At 48.1% G+C, this 23,869-nt stretch overlaps 1 protein-coding gene and 1 long non-coding RNA gene across 52 annotated transcripts in view; one reads left to right on the top strand and one right to left on the bottom strand.

The window, feature by feature from the left end:
- LOC107517388 overlaps positions 1-12,410 on the bottom strand; it is a 288,260-nt gene extending 275,850 nt beyond the window's left edge. For both annotated transcript variants that reach the window (XR_001598494.2, XR_001598496.2), the window contains exons 1-2: positions 12,326-12,410; positions 10,750-10,990 (exon numbers count right to left, since the gene is read on the bottom strand). This is a non-coding gene — a long non-coding RNA (uncharacterized LOC107517388). The remainder of the gene's footprint in view (positions 1-10,749; positions 10,991-12,325) is intronic.
- A 392-nt stretch (positions 12,411-12,802) lies between these two features.
- Positions 12,803-23,869, top strand: part of CELF4 (CUGBP Elav-like family member 4) — a 289,057-nt gene continuing 277,990 nt past the window's right edge. For 27 of the 50 annotated variants that reach the window (XM_036229982.1, XM_016158062.2, XM_036229986.1 and 24 more), the window contains exon 1: positions 12,895-13,348. In XM_036229982.1, the coding sequence (XP_036085875.1) occupies positions 13,063-13,348 (286 nt within the window). In that variant the 5' untranslated portion in view covers positions 12,895-13,062. Of the gene's footprint in view, positions 13,349-23,869 lie in introns of all 50 variants that reach the window. The other 23 variants (XM_036229976.1, XM_016158046.2, XM_016158047.2 and 20 more) reach the window with 1 other exon arrangement.

Here is a 23,869-nt window from a genome sequence, read left to right as displayed (position 1 = left end):
AAATGATCAAAACTAGTTTTAAAAGCCACCTCAGAGGAAAATATTTGGGGGGCAGGGGGTCGTTATAAATGATTTAAGCAGACTCTGCCACACCTCACTTCACTGCAGGTTCTTGAGGGCACTGGTTGTTTTGCTGCTCTTTGAATATACGGTGTCACACACTGACCAGAGCTGCACTCACAGGCCATAGGACCATCCTCCAGGGTGCCCGGGCCCAGGGTGGAGGCAGGGGAGACTACAGAAGGCTTCCTGATTTGGGGAGAAACGCCAGGAATGAAGACAAGGAAGGGTGGGCCTTCTTGCACCACAATCCTCCCTACCCCAGAGCTAAACCTTAAGCCAGGAACAGAGAGGGGGAGAAAAAGGCACCTTTTTAAAGCCAAAGCTGGTGACCAGACTACACTTCCTTCTTGGGTGGCTCTAGGCAACCTGGGGTTAGCACCCAGAAGGGTAAAAGGACAGTGGGTTTAGGTAGAAAAACAGGTTTAATTAGATTTCATCTATTCTTTCTCCCTGTTCATCCTACTTGCCTGAGGTGAGGGAGAATTCCAGAAGCTATCTGATTGTTCTCTGAGGTGGGAAATGCAGGGAGAATACTGGAAGCTAGGGTCTGCCCAGCCCCTGGCTGAGGGTGAGAGGTTGTAGCTGGGGATAGGAACTGCTGGGACTCAGAGGCTCCCTGTGTCATCTGGTTAGGGCCTTGCGGGAGGGGAGCCTACCAGCTTCCAATCTGGGGACCCCAGGATAGAAATCATGGCGGTTGCACCCCAAGTTGCTCAATAAGACCCCAGAGAACAGCATAAGGACAACTAAAGGGCCCGTCCTCGCCGAAGGGTATGTAAGCTTCTGCCTACGTCAGAAGCCATCGGTGAAAGGGGCAGAAAAACTTGTAAAGATGGAAGACTTGCCCATATGAGACTGGATTACCCTGAAAAGACTGGATTACCCTGAAAAGAGTGAGTATCCCATCCACCTAGCATGAGATACACTGGGCCCTGGGGCAGAAGAGTAAAATGACAGAGAAAATAAAGACACAGTGTAAACATTTGCCCCTCAGCATAAAGTCCCCAGTGCTGCTGTAGGTTATTAGGTGGTGTGGCTGGTTCTGGCCCCTGTCCTCACATGTGCTGCCCCTTCCTGAGGATCCCTTCCCAGCTGTTCCTGAGAGGTCTCCCCCAGGGTTGAAGACCAGCCTGAGAGGCAAGACAGGGCTGAGAGAAACCAGCGATGCACCCCTGCTGTGGAAGCAGGGAGTTCTGTCGGCACCAGGAGCAGCTGGCTGGAGGCTAAGACAGAAGGCCCACTGCCTCCTCAGAACAGACTAATCCAAGGTGGGAAGATCTGAGGGGCCAGAGAAGGTATCAGGCTGCAAAGTATTCTTGCTTCCAAAACAAAGGACTGAAAAATGCAAGCGCCTGTTAGAAACATTCAGACAAAGTGTGAGTGAGCCCAGAAGGAAGAAAGGAGGAGAAGAGGATTCAGCCTGGGGTCTGTGCATGACAGGTGGGCAGACCTAATGAAGACTGGGCTACTGACCTCCTGGACCTCCTCCACTGGCAGCTCAGAGCCCACTGTGACTGACAACCAGACAGCAGACAGAAGGACCCTCTTTCCACGGTGGCTTCAGAGCCTCTCCCAGCTCTCAGCTTCTGGGTCCTTCTGGCCTGATAGGAGACTCCTGACTGACTACTCATCACAGGCCCTGAGAGGCTCTACCATGTGTCACACAAACACATTCACTGACGAACACACAGACACACGCCAGGAAACCAGCATTCAGGATAAAGGTCTTCACTTAGGGTCTGGACACCTCTTTTGCCTCTGGTCATTTAATTAATAGATTCTGACTGATATGAAAATATAGACACCCTTGGGTTCTGCCATCTCTCAGTGGCCAGGACTTGCATTTTTTTTTTTTTTTTGCAGTCTAGAAATTGACTCTGTCATCCCCATCAACATCACAATCAGCACCATCAGAACCAGGTGGAACTATAGCGAAAACACAAACATTTACCATACAGATGAGTGAGGGCCCTTGTCAGGAGCAGCAAGGATCAGGCTCTAGGAGAGATGTTCATGAAAATATAAGTCAAAGTTAGGAAGGGGAGACTCGAGCAATGATAAAAGCTCGGTTATATCTAATTTACACACAGAGATGCTTTGTGAATCAAGATGGCACAGGAAGGCCAAGTAGAGAAACTCTTGCTCTGCCAATGTAGGGCTGAGGGTACTTGGTTCCAATTCAAGGGCTGTAAGGGTTTAGAATAGTGGAGACCAGTGCTACTGCAGTGATGGGGACAGCTTTCCAAAAGAGGTGGCGCTGAGCAGAGTCGCCAAGGCAGAGTAGGTCTTGTTATGAAAAGAGCCTGACAGAACAGCATGAAGATTAAATAAGTGAGACATTATCAGCTAATCTGTTTTTGAATTTTTGCTCTGTCATTTCCTGGCTGTGTGACCCTACGAAAGATACCTAACCTCTCTGATCTTCAGTAGCCTGGTATGTAAAAAGCTAATGCCTCCCTTATAAGTATGTAGAGAAGAGGAACTAAGCCTGTAGTTCCTGGGCTGTAGTAAGCAGTGTCAGTTAAGGGTAAACAAAGGCACAGAGGCTAAAATGAGGACAATGTATCATAGGGGTAGGGGCCAGAAGATGAGGATGGCTGTGGACAGCCCAGGGGGCCAGGCTCTAAAAAAGGTGGTGCACCCAGGCTAGATGAGGCTGTGGCTGTAGGGGGCCACCTCTGAAGCCCCATCTCCAAAGAAGCTGCAGCCATGGAGGTGGCAGCTGTGCCAAACAGGTTGTCAGTCTAGCCCTTCAGGGGCTTTCTTCCCATTGGCCATGACTCTGACAGGGAAATCAGCAGGCCAGTGGTGCAGGCCTGGGCAGCGCAACAGACAAGGCCCTGGGGACAGCTTAAGTGGACAATAATTGCAGGTTATTATATACCGGGCTGCAGCCAAAAGCCAGGCAGCTATTAAGAGTGATTGGGAGAAATAATCAGGAGGAGGAGGATGGATGTGAGAACCAGGCTGCTCTCTCTGTTCTCAGGGCTGCTCTGAGACCGGAGCTGAGCAGAGGCAGGGATGGGGTGGGTGGAGAGAGGAACCCATCTTAATATACACACCCTGCACTCCAGGAAGCAAGCCCATTCTGGCCTCTAATCCTCCCCACTCTGCACAAGGTGTGCAGTGGAAGGATTACTGTCCCCAGCTCATAAATCAGAGAATGAAGTCCAAACAGGAGAAGCAGGTGACCTAAGGGTATTCAACAAGTCTTGCCTGAGTCCTGTCAGAGCCCCCTTGAGCCCCCTTTGTTTTTTGATGGCCACGAAGTGACTTCTGACATGAAATCCCATCAAGACTTGGCTCTGCCCTCAGGAGGGCAAGGTGAGAAGAGATCATCACAGAACTGGAACTGGGAACAGTCGGTAAGACCCAACTGATTTCACAGTATGGATGACAGCCCATCAGTCAGGACAAAGAACTGTGAAATGGGAATGAGGGTAGATTTATAACAATACAATTGGTTATGTTCATTACAGACCTCTCTGGGATAGGAGAATTTTGTGCCTCTTTTATAGATGAGGATACAGAAACCAAGAGCAATTACATGACTTGGCCCAGGTGGTAATGCTGTCAGGAGCAGAGCCTTGTGACAATTGCTCGTCTAGAGCTCTACAGACCACACCCCAGATTTGTCTATTGGAGAAGACCTTGGCATGGTGACCCTTACTCTACCCTCCACCATTGGGTCAGGAGAACTAGGGTTCTATGCCTGCTGGCTGGAGTTCCTCATTTCTTCAGTTTGAGAGGTGATTCTTCTCTTTCAGGGCCAAGGGTAGCATGAGGTTGAGCCCTAAGAAGTGACACTGCCCTCGTATAATGTGTGGTTCACACACCCCTACCTCCTGCTTCCCAGTCCTCAGCTCCTCTAAGCTCATAATTCATTTTGGAAACAAGGATGAAGTACATTCGTCTCAGAAGCACAAACACCATGAACACCTTCAAGAATATTCCCAGACATCAAACCACTCCTTTTATTATTTCCCGTAGGCAACTTTTACAGAGACAGCTGTACCCTGATGGGGACATACCAAGGAAAGAACATATATGTTAGTGGGTGATGGACCAACTCCCAACTGCTCCAAACATAACACCTCAGCAGAAATCCAGGAACATCAGCTCAATGCCATCCTCAGGTTCTCACTGCCTTCCCTCTCTCCTGGAATCACCTCTTCCCAGCCAGGCCTCCCCAGCCCTGGCTGGTCTAGAAATGACCCTGCTTTGGGTCACATGAGAGCACAAACCTGGTGCAGGGAGGGATCAATTACACTGTGACTCAGCAAGAGGGCACGGAGCCAGGGAATGAGTCACAGAGCTTGCCCACCTTTCCCATTCCTGGGGAGGGGGGTGGGTCATGCAGGCCTGTGTAGGAGCCTCCTGTATGCCAGGGAATGCAGATATGTGGGTGCAGACTCCCTGACAGTGGGGACAGGGAACGGTAGGTATGTGCTACATGTGGCCCACTTTCTAAGCCTGAATACAGTTGGGAATCACTGAGCTTCTGCGTTGGATGAAACTCATGGGGCCCCTCCCTTACACAGGCTCCACTCCCTCAAATCCCTCACACAACATTGTACCCACAACTAGAGACTTAGAGCCCTCTCATCTTCCCACCATACTGGGAGGACCACTGAGGAGAAAGCCCAGCTATCCTCTTCCATAGAAAATCTCCATGTCTGGCCACACACATTCTAAATGCTACAGCTTATATTTATACCTGAAAGGGAGAGAATCAGTTTACTTCTTAATGAATGCACTCATAATAATCATAGCTAACATTTACTGGGTACCAACTATGGTAAGCACTAAATATTTATTACCTCTTTTAGTAATTTATTACCTCTGACAATCATGCAGTGTTATTACGCCCATGTTTCAGATGAGAAAACTGAGACTGAGAGCATAACTCACATGGTAGGTAAATTAAAGATGTCTGGTTCCAAAGTCCAAACTCTTTCTACACACCATGTGTGCACCTATGCATGTATTTACATATAGTACAGTAGCTTAAGTCCTGCATACATATTTTTAAGCAATAAATGCCTAGTTGTATTCATAGATTATAGTTCTTTAAATTTTACTCTTTGAGCAAAATTTATATTAGTGTGTCTGTTTAGTAAGACACCAGAATTTATATATAAAACTTTACATACACACTTTGAAAGACTTTAAATTTACTAAAAGAAGGCTGCTATCTGTAAATTATTTTGGGGGGAGGTGCTTCTTGAAAACCTGTAGCATCTTCTTTAAATTGAGCGGTAGCAAACCTTCATCCTTTGAACGTAGAAATGATCTATGGAAAATGGGCCTGATACAGTGCCCTTCTTATTCAGCACATGTATTGGACCAGGGGTGATTTCTCCCTTCTCATTCATCCTTCGTAAATACCCAGGTGTCTTCTTTGTCCCTGTCTTGTGACATTGACTGCACTTTTCGTGTTATCAGCAGCAATCATCAGCATATGGTTGGTGAGTTCCTACCTTGTCTTTCCTATAAGTGGGCCCTGATGCAAACTCCTTGCCCCATGGTCACCTGCCACCCCCAGAACACAAGCCAACATCATTCATGGCCTGCAGTGCCTAACTCGACTGCCTACGTGCCCTCTCCATCCTCATCACCAGCCTGTCCTTTCCTCTCCTCAGGTTATGTATGTGCAGCCTCCTTTTCAAGCTCTTGTCAGCACCCAGCTGCTGGGTGAGTGAACAGGAGGGGTCCCCCTAAGCAAGTGAGTCTAAGACCCCCATAACAACCCTCTGAATATCTAGCCTGGTAGAAATGTCCTGCAGCTTCACCTTCCTGAACCCCTGTCCAGTTAGGGTCTCCCTGTGTCCCCACCCAGCCACCTCACTCATTCATGTCATCTGCAGAGCCTGTGGATACTAAGTTTCTTAACCCCAACTCTATCAGGATTGTGGGGTATTCTGTGGAGCCCAGTAGTGGCTGGAAGAATGAAGGTTAGAGAGGCCGGGTCGAAGCTGTTGATCAAGCAATATTATGAGAGAAATTGTGACCACGATAAAGTGACATTTACCCACAGCAATGTGTGTGTAATAAATACAACTTATGATTTCAGTTTCTAAAGTGAACCCAGTATCTGAAAACCTCAGGGCTCATGTACAATAAATTAACATAATTAAAAACTAATTAGTAAAACATCACAATTAAAAGGACTTGCTGTGGCAACACCTCTCAGGTAAGAAGGGGCCACTGAGTGCTGGAAGCAGGTACCTAAAGCAGGCCCCAAAAAGAGGCAGTGATGTGGGCCTTGCCCTCTGGAAGGCTTCCCACCCCCCGGAGCACCTTGAGAAATAGTCCTGCAAGTGAGGACACCCACTACGGGCCGAAGTCAGGCCCCAGACAGAGAGGGACACCCCTCCGTCTTTGACAGATATGATGGGAGTGGATGCGGGTGCTCCTCAGCAAGCCCTCAGCCCTCTGCAGCCAATTAGTGATGTTCCAATAATATTGGCTGGCCTGACAATGATCTAAGCACTTTACCTGCATTTGCTCATTTAATCCTCATACCAACTTTATGAGGTAGGTTCTAGTCCTCTTCCTATCTTACAGATAGGAAACTGAGCCACAAAGAGATGAAATAACCTGCCCGAGGTCACAGAGCTAGCGAGTGAGAGAGGCAGGGCTTGAGGCCAGGCAGTCTGGTTCCGCCCCCCTTTACCTAAATGCAGCTGTAAGCGCCTACTTCCGTTGGACCGCATGCTACCTGGCCAGAGCTCCTTTTAAAAAAAATGTAAATTCTTTGGGAAAGTTAAGGAGAAAATTCCTAACCCTTCAGTGCACCCAGGTTATCTTTATCTGCACCTTTCTGCAGCCCATTTGAACCCTCCATCCCTACTCTCACCTTAATTTTTTTACAAGAACATTGAGTCAGCTGCCTCACAAATACACCACTGTCTCACCTTCTTTGATGCGAAGTGAGGGAGGAAAGGAGGACAGAAGAAAAACTCACAGTCTCCATTTTACAGAGGAGAAAGCTGAGGCCTAGGAGAGCAACGACGCAGCGGGTCCCTTCTGCGGATTTCTGGCTCTCTCATCCCCACCACGCAGGATGCTCGGCTGCGATTTCCGGTCCATGACTTCCGGTCCCTTTCTCGCGCCTCTATCGCTGCCTTTCCGTTTCCTGTCCACCTTCAGCAAAAGTGAGGCGAAGCCCCAGGTTCACGCGGAACCCTGAAACAGGGCCATGAAAGGCACATCTCTGCTGACCCAAAGGCCTAGAGACTCCTAAAAGCATTCCTCACCACTTTCTAGGGCCCAGAAGCCACCACAAGACCAAGACCATATGTCCCTGGGGCTTAGCCAGTGAGCAAGAAAGCCCAGAGGCCCCTTTCTCACCAGCCCTGGCACCTGAGTTCTGGAGGCAACCTATTCCCTCCTGGGGAGCCCCTGGGTTTCTCGAAACATGAGCATCATTCTTGTGAGTCCCCTTGTGTGAGTTTGCTCCCCTAGCCAGGCCTGCTGTGGACTCAGGACAGAGGAGCCCTTCAATCATCTACTCTTGGTGGCTAAAGGCTGCTAATATTAACTGAGAGAAGGTAAAGACTGTTTTCCTCCTCCCTTCCCACCTCAATTATTCTTTATAGCACTAAATCTTCCCTAATTATTCAAGGACAGAGAAGCCCTAGGTTTGTGGAGAATACTGAGGCTGCCTTCACAGCCCCCATCTTGCCCACCCAGCCTACCTCCACATAGAAGCCCCCTCTAGAAGCCTCCACCTTCTCACCATCATGCAAGAACCTAGAGCCTTTCCCCGGTTCAGGCCTGGCAACTCCACCCACTGCTTCAAGCTCCCTCCTCTTCCAAGCTGAACCACCCCTTCCTGCAGGGCCAGCACTCTCCACCAGAAAGCCTTCCCTGGGTGCTTCTGCCCACATGAGCTCCACCTTCTCTAGAGTATCCTGGCACACATCCTCAACATCTTTTATTTGGTTGGGTTGTGCCCATGTGTGATTACTCAGCTCTCTAAGCCAGTCTCTTTACCCAAACAATGCTTGAGTTCTCTAAAGAGAGCAAGTGGATCTCCCTCTCTCCAGCCTACCCTCACTGCCCTCTGCAGGTCTGGGCAGAGCAGTCAATCTATAGAGACCATAGAGAAGTTTAATCACAGGTATGGTCTCTGTTAGGGAAGTCCCATGCAGATCACAGCTCTGTTTTAAGCTTGTTCTCAATATAACCTTGAGAACCAGCAGCTTCTTACCCTCCTAGCCCTAAGGCCAGGCCATCATCCAGCTTTCTAGCTATCAACCATCTTCTGCATCCTGCCTTCATAAGGGTCCCTCTCTCCTCAAGGCTGCTACCCCATTCACAGATCATCACACAAAACTTGGATAGCTTTCTGTTTTCTCAAATGTAGAACTCCCCAGGCCTGGAAGACATTTAACCATCTGTTGTCATTTGCTGTTCTGGGGCTTTTCACTTGGTGTGATTTTGGTCTCTCTAACTAAACAGTAGATTCTTCCCAGCCTGACCTTTGCTGCTTCCAGTGGGAGACTGGGAGGGCTAGATGAATGGAAGAATGACTGAGTGATGATGCCTCCAAGTCAAGCCATACACCCTTGGGAAGCTTAACTATGGTATGTGTCTTAAACTGCTTATTCTCACCCTGAGTTCTGAATGCCTTGTGGCAGATAGTCTGCCTAGGTCCCTGCAGCTTCCCATCCTTAGGACCCGAACGAATGAATACAGCCTTGACCCCCAACATATACCAAAGTCAGATTCACCTTTGGTGTCTAGAAACTCCATCCTGAGGACCTATTTATTGTGTGCCCGTGCCTGTCGAGAGGGCTGTAGAGGAGGAGGGATCCGATTACTGGGTTCCTACCCTCTACCAGTTTACAATCTGGAGAGAAAAATTCACAGGCTGGAGAGCCAAAGCAGGTCTGAGGATGTGTGGCCACAGCCAGGGACGTGGAATGTGTTTCAGTGGGTGCCAGAAGGAAGAGAGTGATGGTGGTTCAGAGTGGAGCAGAACACAAAGAAGGCTTCCCTTCTCCTTGAAGAAGAGGAGCAAAGGGAAGTGAGTAGCAGGAGGCAATGGCAATGCCTGCATAATTACACCATCTGAGCCAAAATCCACATCGAAGGGGGCTTCCTGACACCCCCAAAATGAATCAGCAACAAAATGTAAACCCCAAGCACAGAGAGAAAATGAGAAGCAATGTTTCCAGCTCTCACTTCCATTTCCCAGCCTTCTCCCTCTCAGTGGATTGAATAATTGTGGCCATGAAGTGGCACTTAGAGAAAAAGTTTTAAATCTGTTTAAATGTCACAGTAATACTTTGCCCCCATCTTTCCCTAATTACATTTCTCTTTGATGATCTAAGGTTTAAAATAAAAATAGCTCAAGTCTTTCTAGATATCAAGGGCAAGGATACAAAAGAGCCAACCTACTGTGTTCCTTACAATTTTCTCAGGGGCTCTGTTCTTTATTGCATTAGAGATACCTGTGTGTATTACTTTATCCCCAACACTCTGCCGTGGCAGAGAGGTGGGAGCCTAAGAAATCCAGCTCGGTACCTTTGAGAGATCAATGCTTTAACAAATCAGTTATATGGGGCTCAGTTATATGCGGACTGGTGTCCGGGTTGCTTCTGCCCCAGCAAGCTGGTGGGGGGTAGGGGGTGCATTTCACCAAACATCTGAAAGCTGAGAGGTGAGGAATGTGTAACCCCCTAATGGGAGACAGCCGAAATCCAAATCAGGTGGTAGAGATAGGAGGACGAGGAACCTTTCCCTAAAGGAGCTCTCCATAGCTTTGCATCCATATGTGGAAAGACATAGGGAGGGGGCCATGGTGCAGGGGGGCAGAGGCGTAGTCCCAGAGGGAGTTGGTGCTATGCCATATGGAGTTTTCACAGGCATCTGAAATAACCAGATGCCCCCTTTCATTAACAACTCCTCTCCCACCCACTCCTGCCCAGTGACTGCTTTTATTTATGTATTGCCTATTATTAATAATAATATAAATAATGAAACACCTGTGAATAACTTACTTGAATGAAGTCTAGGCTGATGGCAGGAAGAGTGGAGGGTGAACCTCGGCCACCCTCTCCTATGCAGGTCCCTCTTTCCCCAGCCACTCAGCTTGCTCCCTTCACTTCCCCATGTTCTTACTTCACTTTAAGCAGGTGGGAGGCAGAGAGAGAAAGAGACCTCAAGCAGGAATTATTCTCCTAAACTCCCCTATTACGGCAGAAAATATATTCCACTTCTGTTGTGCGATCCTGAATGGTAAGCGCCAGTACCACAGACGATGTTGGAGGAGATATTTTGGACAAAGTTATTGGTCTCTGCTGATGTGTCCTGAGGGAAAAGGAAGGAGGTCTCAGCCCGGTGGGCGTGCACGCACGCGCGCACACACACGGGGGCAGAGTATGGATACAAACAGGGTCTATGTACATATCCACATTACATCCACACAAGCACCCACAGTCTTGATGACACATATACACATACTTCCAAGCCACACACTCAGAACTTATATGTGCCTACCAGAGATATACACCTCATCACAGCACTTCACAGGCACACCAAGCGCACAGCCACATGGCAGAGAGGCTCTCTGTGTGAGTTTCTGTTTGATTCCATCAACTTGGGTGATTCTTAGGCCATCATAATGTAATGGATAATGTAAGCCCGGGAACCGAGTTATGAATCAACTGTACTTACACACTATTCCATCAAGCAAAGGCAGGAGAATCTTAAAATGAAAGGATGTAGTTCCACAGTTCTCAGATTATACTTGCTGTGTTGTTTGGGCCCAAGATCCTCCGGGAGAGGTGTCCCAGGTGGGCCCTGGGCCTGCAAACCTCAGGGCCTCCTCAGGCCTCCTTCGGGTGCTGGAGAGCTCCGCGTTGTGGTTGTACCAAACGGGCTTGGTCTCTGTTTTCAGGCAGCTGGGGTTTCATTTCTTTAAATAAAATTTTAAACATATCGTCTAGTAACGTCATGTAATCCGAGGACAAGAAAAGAGAAACCCAGAACACTCGAAAGGGGTGGTGGGGGCCGGGCCAGGGTCAGGCCAGAAGCTCTGCTCTGAAACCCGCGGGGGAGCAGCGCGTTATTTTAATTTGCTGGCTTCTGAAGCCAAGAAGAGGCTGCCCTGGAAAAGCAACTGTGGGAGAAGATGGGGTGCAGGTAAACATCATTAAAATGAAAATCTGCTCTCCCAACCCAAGTTCACCACCAGCATTCACCCCCAGAGGCGGGGCTGCTTGGACCCGGCTCCCGCACCAGCCACTCCCCTTCCCGCGCAGCCGATATTCTAGCCCCGGCGAGCCCGGCGGGCAACCCAGCGGAGTCCGGGCTGGGTGGCCGGACCCTTGGTTCTCGCCCACAGACGCGACTCCCTGGCTCGCACTTCTGGAGCGGGAGGTGTAGCAAAAGAAGCCTGTGGGGCAGCGCACGGCGCGCCAGTCTGGGTCCGGCTGCAGCCCGGAAAGCGTCGAGGTCTTTATTACTTTGATAATAGATTAAGAAAAAATTTTTTTTTATTTTTCGATTCGAACCAATAAAGCAGACAAGGGCAAAATCAAGCCGGTCCCTCGCACTGACCACCGAGCCCAGAGCCTGCCACCTTCCCCGCGGGCGAGCGGGCCGAGGCGCCCGGCTCCTACCTTCCTCCCGCCAGCAGCCTGCCGGACCAGCCGCCGCTCTTCGGGGCGGAGGAGGCAGTCCGGGACGGAACCACACACCTCCAGCCTTTGCAAGCGGGCTGGGACGAGGGTCAGGCCCCAAACCGATACGCCCCGTCCCGCCCCCCCAGCGCGGCCCAACCGCTTCCCAGTCTTTTCCTCCCAGGTGGCTTAGGAGGCGGTAAATGCCCTACGGGAGGGCGAAGATTTGGGGCTGCTCTGGCAGGTTGGGAATGCGAGGAGGAAAAAAGCGGAAAGAGACGGAGAGACAGCGCGCGCGCGCGCGAAAGAGCTCTTGTCTATAGATTATCCACATAATATATATTTTTGTAGCTTTTTTTCTCTCAACACTGATCAATGCGCACTCGGATCGCTGGGCGGACTCCCTCCAAGCCGGCTCGCTTTTTCTAGTCTAAATAAATAAATACAGGGAACCAGATGGGAGAGAAAATTGCCCATTCCGCCGCCGCCTTCGCCGCTGCCCCGCCCGCCGTCCCTGCCTTTGCTTCGCGCGCCTGGCACCCTAATAGAGCGCAGCTCAATGGATAACGCCACCCTACATACCCACACGAAAATGGAAACCTATGTTTTTAAAATATAAAAAGTAGCACCTGCTGCTGTAACAAAAAGAACCCCCAAAAGGCAAAGAAGAGGCCAGCAGCCCGATTCCTAACATGCACCCGCTCCCCGCTGCCGCCGCGCCGGAATCTCAGCGCCTCCCGAAGAGCCATGCGCCTGGCGCTATTTATAGCCGGGGGCTGTCTCGGACTGTACCACCGCCGCTCGCCGGGGCCGCCGACGGGGGAGGCGCGCAAAGCCGGCGCCGCCCCACACCGCCCAGCTGCCGGCCGCCGCCCGCTGCCAGGCGGGAGCCCCCCCCCAACATCGTGCCCTCTCAGGTCTCCGGGCCCCCCTCCTTTGCGCGCGCACACTCGCCGCCCCCACCCCTGGTCTGACTGGGAACTTGAACTGGTCCAGCCTGTTTAAACGGAAAGGACAGAGATCCTGTCTGTTCAATGTAAAAAAAAAAAAAAAAAAAAAAAATCAGATCAGACCGAAAGAGAGAGAGAGAGAGAGAGAGAGAGAGAGAGAGAGAGAGAGAGAGAGAGAAGAGAGGAGCGGGAGGGAGAGAGAGAGGGGGGAGAGGAGAGAGAGAGCGCGAGCGCGAGCGAGCGAGAGAAGAGAGAAAGAGAGCAGAGAGCGAGAGGAGAGCGAGGTATAGAGAAACCGAGGGGAAGAGAACCCGAGTGTGTGTATGTGTGTGCGTGTGTGAGCGCGAGCGAGCTTGCGAGGGAGAGGAGCGAGAGAGTGCGAGCGAGAAAGAATAAAAGGAAAGAAGATTTTCTCTATGTATATAAAGATGGCCACGTTAGCAAACGGACAGGCTGACAACGCGAGCCTCAGTACCAACGGGCTCGGCAGCAGCCCGGGTAGCGCCGGGCACATGAACGGATTAAGCCACAGCCCGGGGAACCCGTCGACCATTCCCATGAAGGACCACGATGCCATCAAGCTGTTCATTGGGCAGATCCCCCGCAACCTGGATGAGAAAGACCTCAAGCCCCTCTTCGAGGAGTTCGGCAAGATCTACGAGCTTACGGTTCTGAAGGACAGGTTCACAGGCATGCACAAAGGTGAGTGCACCTTTCCCTCCCAACTTTGCTGTGGAGAAGGAGCGGGCGGGCCGGCCGGCCGGCCGGCAGGCGACTGACTAACGAGAGACGGCGCGAGAGGGAGCCTCGGGCGGACACCGAGGAGGGAGGCGCTCGGGCAGCAGAGACCAGGACTGGGGTGCGTGGGGAGCTGTTCTCTGGGGCAAGGCTGGGTTTGGGGCGAGGAGCTGATAGAAGCGGTGCCGTGGAGAGAGCAGTGGGAGCAGAAGAAGAAGAGAAAGACAGGATCAAAGGGAAACGGGGCTTGGATTTTTGGGTACAGCGACTTGAATGGTTGGGATGGGGACATCTGCACCGGCAGAGCCCGGGACGCTGAGCAGACTGGCAGGCGCTCAGCCGGCCAGGGATCGCGGGTGCTGTCCATCGCTGTGGTGCTGAAAATACTAAGAGGCGATGGTCTCCTCCTTCTCCGCTCCGGGCCAGAGTAGCAGGAGCGCAGCCGTCTAAAAAAGGAGTGAGGTGACAAATTTAAAGAGCTATTTTTATTTCGCTTATCAGTTTAACAGTAAACTCTCCCTATAGAGCTGTGTACCTCAATAATCCGGTTGTGGTGTTAGTAGTGGGGGAGGGGGATTGGATGTTTGAAGGAAGGAGGGACAGAACCTAAGGCAAGAATTAACAAGGAACCAGCTATCCCCAGGGTGGAGTGGGGAGTTGGGCAAGCCTGAACGATCCCCTTTTCAGGAAAGTGAGGCTTGTGGGGGGAAATCTGTGTGTGCAAGATACGCGTTTTGAAGGTGTAGCCTAAATTATCCCAAACTCACCATGCAGAGAGGTTTATAGTACATTATTTCTCTCCCTTGAAGCAATCGTGGCTAGTGAATGCTTGGGGGAGGGGAGACAGAATAATCAAAGAATTAAAATCCAGTAACTTTTTAGGAAGTGGTCATGGGAATTGTCTGCAGCCTTCCTGTTTTCTCCTTGTTTTATTATCTTTAAAGCAGAGCCCCAAATGTGTTCGGTTGTAGAACGTGTGTGGGTGGCTGGTGGGTGACGAAATTAGCCCAGTGCTTTCCTCCCTAACAGTAATATATAGGATGTGCAGTGGGGATTAATTGGGGCTGGAGCTGTGTGGGCAAGTTAAATGCTCTCTGAGAGAGATTGATTGTCAGGCAAGGAAGGAGCACCAGGCTATGGAAGTTGTAAAGGATGTGTGTGGACATTCTGTTTTTAATAAACAGTAGTGTGGAGAGCCACTGAAGATGCTGTGTTAGAGGTGGTGGTTTTAAGGATGAAAACACACACGCACATGCACACACACACACACACACACACACAGAGCCGCCTCATCCTTGGCCACAAATGGGCTATGAACAGAGCTGATCCTCCGGCACATTAGGTGCAGAGCACGGAGCTGTCTGGCTCTCTAAGCAGCAGTGGTTTTCACTATCACAACCTCCCTCTTTCTCCAGCCCTCCCTTCATCCGAATACTAAGCACAGCTCCAAACTCTTCATAGTTGGAGTCCCAGAGAGCAGTTTTTATTGGCTTTAGCATCTTCCAGCTTGCCTGCTGAGGAGTAAATCTTAAAGTTAATGGCATGTTGAGTAGCACAAAAACACAGAAGAATGGAAATATACTAGGTTTGTTGGGGTGGGGTGAGGGTGGGGGCTGTAATAGAGAAAGAAACCAACCTTTATCCAATATGGAGAAAATGTCTGTCTATTCAGAAGAGAAACTGGAAAGGTGGAATGGGGAGGCAGTGTTCGAAATTTGTTTCCTTTTCTCCCCTCTCAAGTCAACCATATCTATGTAGTTTTTCCCTTTCCAATCAAGCTCCCTAGAAGCTAATCTAGGATTGTACCACACCTTTGTCATTCTAATAAGTCCCCAGGTTTAAAAAGAGTAATAATTAAAATTAAAAAGCATAGGTAGGGAATTCCTTTGCTCATCTTAATGATCAGTTCTTGTGATGATTTGAGATTTTCAAGTTAGAAAAAAAATCAGAACCCACTAGAGGCAAAAGACAGTTGTGAAGAGCTGAGCTTCCTGTGAGATCTGGGTTGGAGCACTTTATTTGCTTCTTTTTTTCGAATTAAGATTAACTTTAACAACATTCCTTCGTTTCTTCTCACTATCCCTTCTTGCTGGGATCATTACTGTTTCTGATGTTATTTGGGCTCCCTTGTATTGTAACAAAGAAGTAGAATTGTCATCATTTGTATAAGGAAGGTAGAAAAGGTTATGATATAGTTATATCATATGTATAATATCACATATATACATACACAAATCTAACCAGTGTTCCTACAACAAGGAAAACTTCATTTTCTAAATAATTCTTCCCCTAAACTGACTCAGTTCATCACAGGCAGGCCTGTTGGCTTCGGCATGCTGGGTGCCTTGTCGCAGCTCACCCTTCAGAGACTGAGCACATATTTTTCCCTATGAAACTTCCTGCTTCTTCTTCCCTTCGATTTTTATAGGCAAGGTTGAGCCACAATGTCTCAGTGCCTGGAAGCTCTGGGAGAGCTGAAAAAATGAGACAGTTTCTGAGGTCTGGTTTATTCAGTCCTAGAAGAGTTTGAACTCCTCCTTCAGTGATACAGCCTGATTTATTAGCTAATCCTGATAAAATAAGCCTCCGGCCACCTTAAAAAATTACCCACTTTCCATTGGTGATTAATTACTGTTAAGTCAAAAGCATGATGAGGCTATAAGAGTAAGAGTTGCATTTGGCTCCTAGATTTTCCCCAACTCTAAATGACAACATGAAGCTAGGGATAGAAATATACCTTTGTTAAGCCTTGTTTCGGGGGATATCTGTGGCTCTTTCTCTCCTCTTTTTGTATATGTAACTTCTAAGACACCATACTGGGATAAAATTGAGAGACATCTCAAGATAGTGGTCTCCAGTGTGGATGGGATATATGTGGTATTGGGAAAGAAAAAAAGGAAGGAAGGAAGGAAGGAAGGAAGGAAGGAAGGAAGGAAGGAAGGAAGGAGAGAGTGAGAGAAAGAAAGAAAGAAAGAAAGAAAGAAAGAAAGAAAGAAAGAAAAGAAAAGAAAGAAAAATGAAAAGAAAAAATAAGTAAAAATTAAATGCATGAGATTTCAGATGGATATCCATTTGTTGGCCATCTGCCATTTCAGGTAACTAAAGAGGGAAGGACTTCTAAGGGTTAATGGAATACCTGCCATGCGTAGAGTGAACCTTAAAAGGCAATTACTCCAGTCAAATTGGGAGTCTGTGGAGGAGGGAGTGAGTGGGTGCTGTGGAGCAAACCCAGCCGTATCAGAGAAAGGCTGTTGGGATGGAGAGGCAGCAAATAGTGGATATGGACTGGGGTAATTATTATAAAGGTGAATTCACCCCCTTGAGAGCAAAAAGCAATTGGGCAGGGGGAGATCTGGGTGCTAGGCAGAGAGAGGGGGGAAAAAAACAAAAAGCCAAGAATTACAATTTGAAGAAACAATACCTAAAGAAGAAAACCTAGTTTAATGCAAACTCTCACGGCTAACTCTGAGCCTTCTTTTTTTCCCCCATTAGAAGCACTTTGAGAAAGATTATTTTTTTCAGGCTCCAAAAAGAAAGACATTGTACTATTGATTAAAGAAGAGACAGGCAAACTCCCAGGGTAGCAGCAGAAGTGAGCTGAGGACCGATTTTGCCCCTTCCTATAGAATTTTTCTTTCTCGGAGAAGGGAACAGGTCACCCACTGGTCTAATTCTTACCTTATCTCACTTTTTATTTATTGCTCTTTTCTTCATTTTATTCCCTGGAAAACAAACAGAAGCAGTGGCTTAAAATGTATACAAGTATATATATACACACACATACCCATGCCTGCTAACATATACATACACACACATACACAATTAATGGATCAAACATGAACAAGCCCACAATCCATTCATAACTTTGGTCTTGTCTAGCAGGATAGGAGGCAGCAAAGACTGAGTTACTGGGAGACATAAAGACTAGTGCTCTCTGGATAGCCATATTATAATGCGTTATCTTTGAAGTCATTTAAGTCCAATTTAAGTGGTATTTAGTATAATATTTATGAATTAATGTAATCTAAACATAAGGTTGTCCCCAAAGGTTTAAACAGTCTTTACTACTGATGTGTGCTTGTTTCTGGAGCCTGCAATGCATTTTAATATAAACAGCCAAGTCCCTCTTGTTAACCAGTCGGAACACATCTGTGGCCTGGGTAACCACTCTGCATTAAGATTTCCCCTTGCTGTGTGGAAGAAAATCTACTCTACTGGCAGTCCAGGGGCTTCCAACCCAGGAGCCACAACTGCAGGAACTTCAGCCTCTCATACTTTCACACTACATCCGGAGCAAGGGTGGGAACAGAGTAATGGACCCTCTGTGGATTGAGCATTGGAGAGTATATCATTTTAAATTACACTTATCACCAGATGCACAACATCTCATTTCAACAGTATCTGAGTAAGAAATGCCTAAAGCCCCATGATTTGGGGTATATCTGGGAGAAAGGGAAAGGGCGAAGATTATCCTCATGTTTTGGTGATTTATGATCATCTTCATAAAATTGTGCTTTGTATTTTCACGTAAGATGTAACAATTCTCAGAACGTGAAGTTCCCGCCACTTGGCTTTAGCTGAGAGGGCTCGTTGTTTTGTTGTTGTGGTTGTTTTTTCCCCCTGAGATAGGTGAAGTAAAGCCAGCGAGGCTCTATCTGATTTCTGTTTTCAAATGAGTCCAAGAGACAGTAAAGCTGAAGTATCAGCATGGGCATCAGCTCGATTAAGATGATCTTTTTTTATAAAAAAAAAAAATACTTTAAGAAATAAAACTTCTTTTCTATCCAGGGAAAAAGACACTGGTAGAACAGCTGGGCACACACCTATAGTTTTTAAAAGAAAGATATGCTTTGTGAGAAAGAGATGTGGAAAACGGGATCATTGTTATAAGAAAAATGTTTTTTAAAAATAAGTTTTACTAAAGAACGTGAGCAATAGTAATCATTGCAAAACTAAAGTAAACCAAAGCAACGGCCTCCTTAAAAAATCTTCACGTTCCAGATGTTGATAAATATACCATTTAGAAGCAAGGAAAAAATTATTGGGAAATGATTGATTTATTTAAGAGACTGGTGGTTATTTGCTGCTTGTGCATGATTTCATTTATCTTTTAAACAGACTCCTTGGAATCAACATACACAGATAAGTTAATATGCACATGTACACGTATATGCATCCATGCGCAAGCATGACTAAGCGCATCCCACACATATGGGAACCAGAGCTGGCCTAGATTTCACTGCAATTCGACAGGGAGATGTTAACTCTCTTTCCCCCCCTCAGCTTTAATGGGAATTCTAGATTGGGTTGAAAGAACCCCTTGGCATACTTTCACTCTCTCCACCTGCTCCAGTTGGCTGGATGTTTGTGGTTTCTCAAACACAAAACCAAAATAAAACAGAAAAGAAAAGCTTTTCTTGAGTGAAGTCATAGTTTAAAAACAACCCAAAGGAAAACAATTACAAAAATGTATGCCATAGATATGCTCCCCACACAGGCATGTTGCAGACTTATCACAGTGCTTTTAAAGAGCTGGTTTCCGAGGGTATTCTTGACACCCAGCCATCTTGCCACGCTGCAGCATCTTGAGCATGGCCATCGCTATCACTATTATTAGCGTTATCATCCTTATTATTATAATTTATACGCCAGGGTGGGAGATGAGCTTCCGAGTGACCCCGAGAAGAGATCCAAGACCCCACTCCCTTGGTCGAGCGCTGGTCTTACTTGCCTCAGATGGATTTGGGGAAAACACTGCACGACTCACACCTTCCACGTCATCATCAGAAGGTGGTCAGTTTTCAAACTGACCTAGGGGAGACCTACTGAACAGGGTTTGGAGGAGCCAGGCTGTAAAGGAGAGAGAGAGATGCAACAGAGAATGAGGCCCCACCAAATAAGGAAAACAACATTGTGAGGGCCACAGTGCCAGCCCAAAGCTGGGAGCACTGGTTGACGGTGGCTGACACTGCAGCAGCTTCTGAATTTGGAAGGGAAATCCCATGTGACATGCAGAGAGGAGAGCTAGAGAGTGTGAAAGTCTGTGTTTCTGTGGGTACTGGAGGATTGGGGGAGGGAAGATGCTGCAGCCCGTGTGGGTGTGGGTGTGAGTGTGTGTGTGTGTGTGTGCGCGCGCGCGTGTGTGTGTGTGAGCACGCACGCGCGCCTGCGTGCACGCACACAGAAAAGAAATGACTAATGTAAGTGGCATGGAGATGATGTTAGGGGTAATTTCATCTTAAAAGGCTGTAAGCATGATCAGGAAGGTGGTTGTTGGAGAAAAGGAGAGAATCTGGGAAGGATGACGCTGTCCTTGTGATTTCACACGTTTCACCTCAGAACGTGCGGCTTGGATTTGTCAATGATCTTAGTCTCAGCGTGGAGGTGTACTCTTATTTATCTGTCTAATATCCCTGCCAGAAGTCCAAGTTTTGGAGAAGGTTTCATCTCCCCCCACCCATTGCCCTTTGAAGCCTTGCTTGCTTCTGCTCACCCATCGACTCATTTTAGCACTGACCTTCCATCCAGGATCTGAGTGGTCAGCCACAGAGCCCAACTCTCTGCAGAGATAATTCCCTCCACCTCTGCATTCCCTTCCATACCCTCTGCCCCTTGGCATCCCAGCCTCACTTTTCTCCTATAGTGCTTTCATACACACATGTGTGCACGTGCACACACACATGCACGCACACACACACAAGACTTGGCCATGACAATCAAGCTGGGTCTTCCAAGCAGGATGCTGCATTTTTCCTAAAAACACAAGCAGGGTGTGGCCGGAATCCAGCTGCCCACCTTTTAGGCTCTCTAAAAGAGAAGCTCATTTACTCCCTTTACCTTTGCCTTTTCTGCAGGTCTTTAAATACACAGCCGCTCCAAGAATCACAGAAAGCATCCAATCCTACCCAGATAGCCTAGGGAGAGGAACGGAGCCCCCAATTTAGTTGTAGCCTTTTTATCATCATCCTGCATCTCCCTCCTTTCCTTCTTCTCCTTGTCATTTAAAGTAACCCTCACAAACCCCAAAGTGAGATCTGAAGAGAAAGATCCATGTTCCATTTGGCAAGATGGGGGTGCAGTTAAAGATGCCAGGGCAGAAAGATGATGATAGGGGTAGAAATGGTGGCAAAGGAATTTCCAGACTTGATATACTTGCCCTAAGGGCATCCTCCTTCCCAGCTCATTCAGTTTCCAGTGGCCCCGCGTGGGTATAAAGCCAGAGTCAAAGCCTCGCCCACAGAAACCAACGAGGCAGCCAGGTGGGCAGCTCTGGGGTAATTGCCCTCCTTTCTGGGTCCCTCTGTGAGTACAAGGGGATGTTTCAGGACGATGCATTTGCAGGGCTTCTCCCCTTCCACCTGCTCCACATTTGGCTTCTGTTATTCTCCCTCGTATCTCCCCTCCACCATGAGCTGACTAACACTCTCGCACAGAGCGATTCCCAGCAGCTCAGCTCAGGAACACATCCTACGTGGCCATCTGCAAGATGTAAATAAATGGGTACCCTCACGGAGACAGACATAGTTCTGGTTCCGTGAGGACAGAACACCCAAAAATATTGATCAAATCTCAGAAAAAAAATTGACAATGTGCTGGCCTCCAACAAGAGTTTAAATGACAAACACGAAGGCCAGCTCCGGACAGTGCATCAACTGGCCGTGATGTTACTTTATTACAATACACTCAGCTTTAATTATCACCTTTGTTAAGAGCATCTCCAGATCAAAGGTTTCTACATACTTAACAGATCTTACTAACAAAGCCCCCATGCATTAGACTCTCCCACAGCTCCCTGCCCAGGCAAGCAAGCTTCCTTTCCATTTTCTTCCCTCTCTCTTAGCGGTTGACATCCTCCTCTTTGCTAAAGACAGGCAGTTCTTGGTGCACAGCTGCTCAGTCCTAGGATGGGGATTGTGAGGGGTTTTGTCTATGAGGTCAGGGGACTGCCGTTCAGTAGCTCTTTCTAAAATGGCACAATGGGAAACTTAGTTCACCTTCAAATACATCTGGCTAAAATGTGGAGTGTCAACAGAAGAAAAGAGTTCATGGAAATGCAAAAGGTGTGTGTGTGTACACACACATACACAAAAGCTGATGTGCACATCCACATAAATATTATGGGATCGATACATTTCACATCCGCTGCCCACACCTCTTAACTTCTCCCTCCTGTCTCTTGAGCACCTGTGCTACCATCGTATTTCACGCTGAGAAATGCTCACAGCTGAAGCGTACATAGATGATGCTGTATTGAACCAAGTCATTGTTTGGATTCAGTTGTGGAGGCTGGGTGCCCATTGAAGGATGGTTCTCGCCTGGGGTTAGGTGATGCCTAAAGAATCTACTTCTCAAGATAAGACAGGAACCTCACTCCAGAGTCCTCAAACCTACAAACTGACAGGTGACTTACTTGAAAGCAACCCTTGGAGTCATTCTAGGCAGATTTGAATGCCATACGTGGCTGTTTGTTCATTATTCTAATTTAATGATGCAGTCACACCTAATTAATCCATGTCTGGTTTATTCACACACTATGTCTGAGGATCCAAAAGATCTCTCTAGCTAGCTGGCTTCCCTTTACAGGGCCAAGTGAGGAGTTTCCCCTGACAAGTGAGCATGTCTGGGTCCAAACAGCAACGGATCTCTGTAGACTGATCTGATAGAGGCACTGCCCTTGACACCACTGTTCACACAGGTAGGAATGACAATAATCACAGAGAGATGTAGCAATGAGATCTGCGTGCCTGTGCAACACACACACATGAGCACACAAAGTGTGCGTTACCCCACAGAATGCTACTAATAGATAACGGGTCACAATCCCATGTGTAACAAACAACAATGCCTCATGGAGAGGCAAGCATTCCCATAACTGGGAGTTTCGGAGCAGAAAGTTGAGAGGAGGAGCTGAATAAAATTCCCCTCTCTGGTTTTAAGAAAGAAGAGTAGGCTTTACTGCTGCCACTGCACAGAGAAAGAGACTGAGGCTGGGGTGGCATGCCCCCAAAGTCAAGCCTGAGCATGGACTTCAGCGCATTTCACTGTGGCTGCTTCTGGCCAGACTTCTCCCAGTGAGTGCGATCTCTTGCCTGGCAGGTACATTGAGAGAACGAGGCATCAACCTAATAATATCCTTATAAAGCCAAGCCTCCTGCGCAAGTCCTAGGAGACAAGAGGCATCTAAAGATCAAACACTACATCACAGTGTATTTGTAGGAACTCTCTGATTCTGCTACCTCCCTATAATGCTCTAATTGACTATTTGATCAGCTCTAAAAGGGCTGGTCTTCACAATAGTCGCACACACACACATTCATAAACACACTCACGTCCACACTCATATACATGTACACACGTCTGCCCCCCCGCGCACACACACACACTCATCACACAAGCATAACTCTCCTGCACATGCCACCATACCCACACTAGCTCATCCGACCAGGGTAGATTTTCACAGTAGATGCTTGAAGGTGAGTGAAAAGCACACACCTAAGATGATACGTGCCCTTCCAGTAATGGGCTTATCAATACCTCTTAAAAAATGTGACAGCCAGCTCAGAGTGATTCAGTTGTGTGGACAAAGGTCAGCATATAGATATCCATTATTAATAATATCAATATCTTGGTTGACCAATATAACCAGAAACTGTATCATGTCACTGCTGATGCGCGAGGCAGGGAGGACTCCCCGGCAACAGCAGGAAATTATGCCCATGTAAAATTAATCATATTGACTAGTTCTAAGAATATATGGAGAGGCGAAGATGTTGGGAGTGCTTGCCGTGGTGGGAGAAGGGGACCTTGCTCCCTGAGGCTTCATGGTCTTGAACTCCTGGAAGGAGACCAGAGGGATGGAGGCGTCCCTAGGTGACCGATGAGAACGCTCGCCCTCATCCGGCCTCTGCTTTCCAGTGGGGCGAGGTGGAGGAAAGGTGTTCTCTGAACAGGAAAAGAAAGAAATAGGATCTCCTAACCATTATCCACCCAACATATCCATATTTTTCTGTCAAATCAATACTTGGCTTGGTTTGGTCTCACCGAATGAGGCACAGAGAGCAGCCTTGTACCCGCTAAGGCAGGGACTTGGGCCCTGCCCCATCATCATCACTGGTGGGAGCAGGAATGTTCTGGACTTCAGAAAGTCATTGCTCACTGAGGCTCACCTCCAGTCACAGTGGGAAGGAAAGGGAAGGCCATGTGTCCTTGGCCTTGGAATTCTCTCTGGCCATGCCCCTGACCCTTTCCTCCCTTGACCTCGGGAGCCCCAGCTCTGGAGATTCCTGACCCTCTTGTCAGACCTGGGCAACACCTGGCAGGTTCTGAGGGGGGTGGGGGAGAAAAGGAGAGATTCCCAGTGATTGGGGCCTACTGAGAGAGAGAGAGAGGAAACAGGGATGGCCAGAGAAGCCCGGTAAAAAGGCTAATCGGGCTTCTCAGTGCCTGTCATCTAGGCAGCCGGAAGGAACCTGCCTCAGAGGCCAG

Source organism: Rousettus aegyptiacus, unplaced genomic scaffold, assembly GCF_014176215.1.
Source record: "Rousettus aegyptiacus isolate mRouAeg1 unplaced genomic scaffold, mRouAeg1.p scaffold_m13_p_12, whole genome shotgun sequence".
In the NCBI taxonomy this organism is placed as follows: Eukaryota; Metazoa; Chordata; class Mammalia; order Chiroptera; family Pteropodidae; genus Rousettus; species Rousettus aegyptiacus.
The sequence above is the reverse complement of the archived record's forward strand: the minus strand, read 5'-3'. Positions and strand labels throughout refer to the sequence as shown.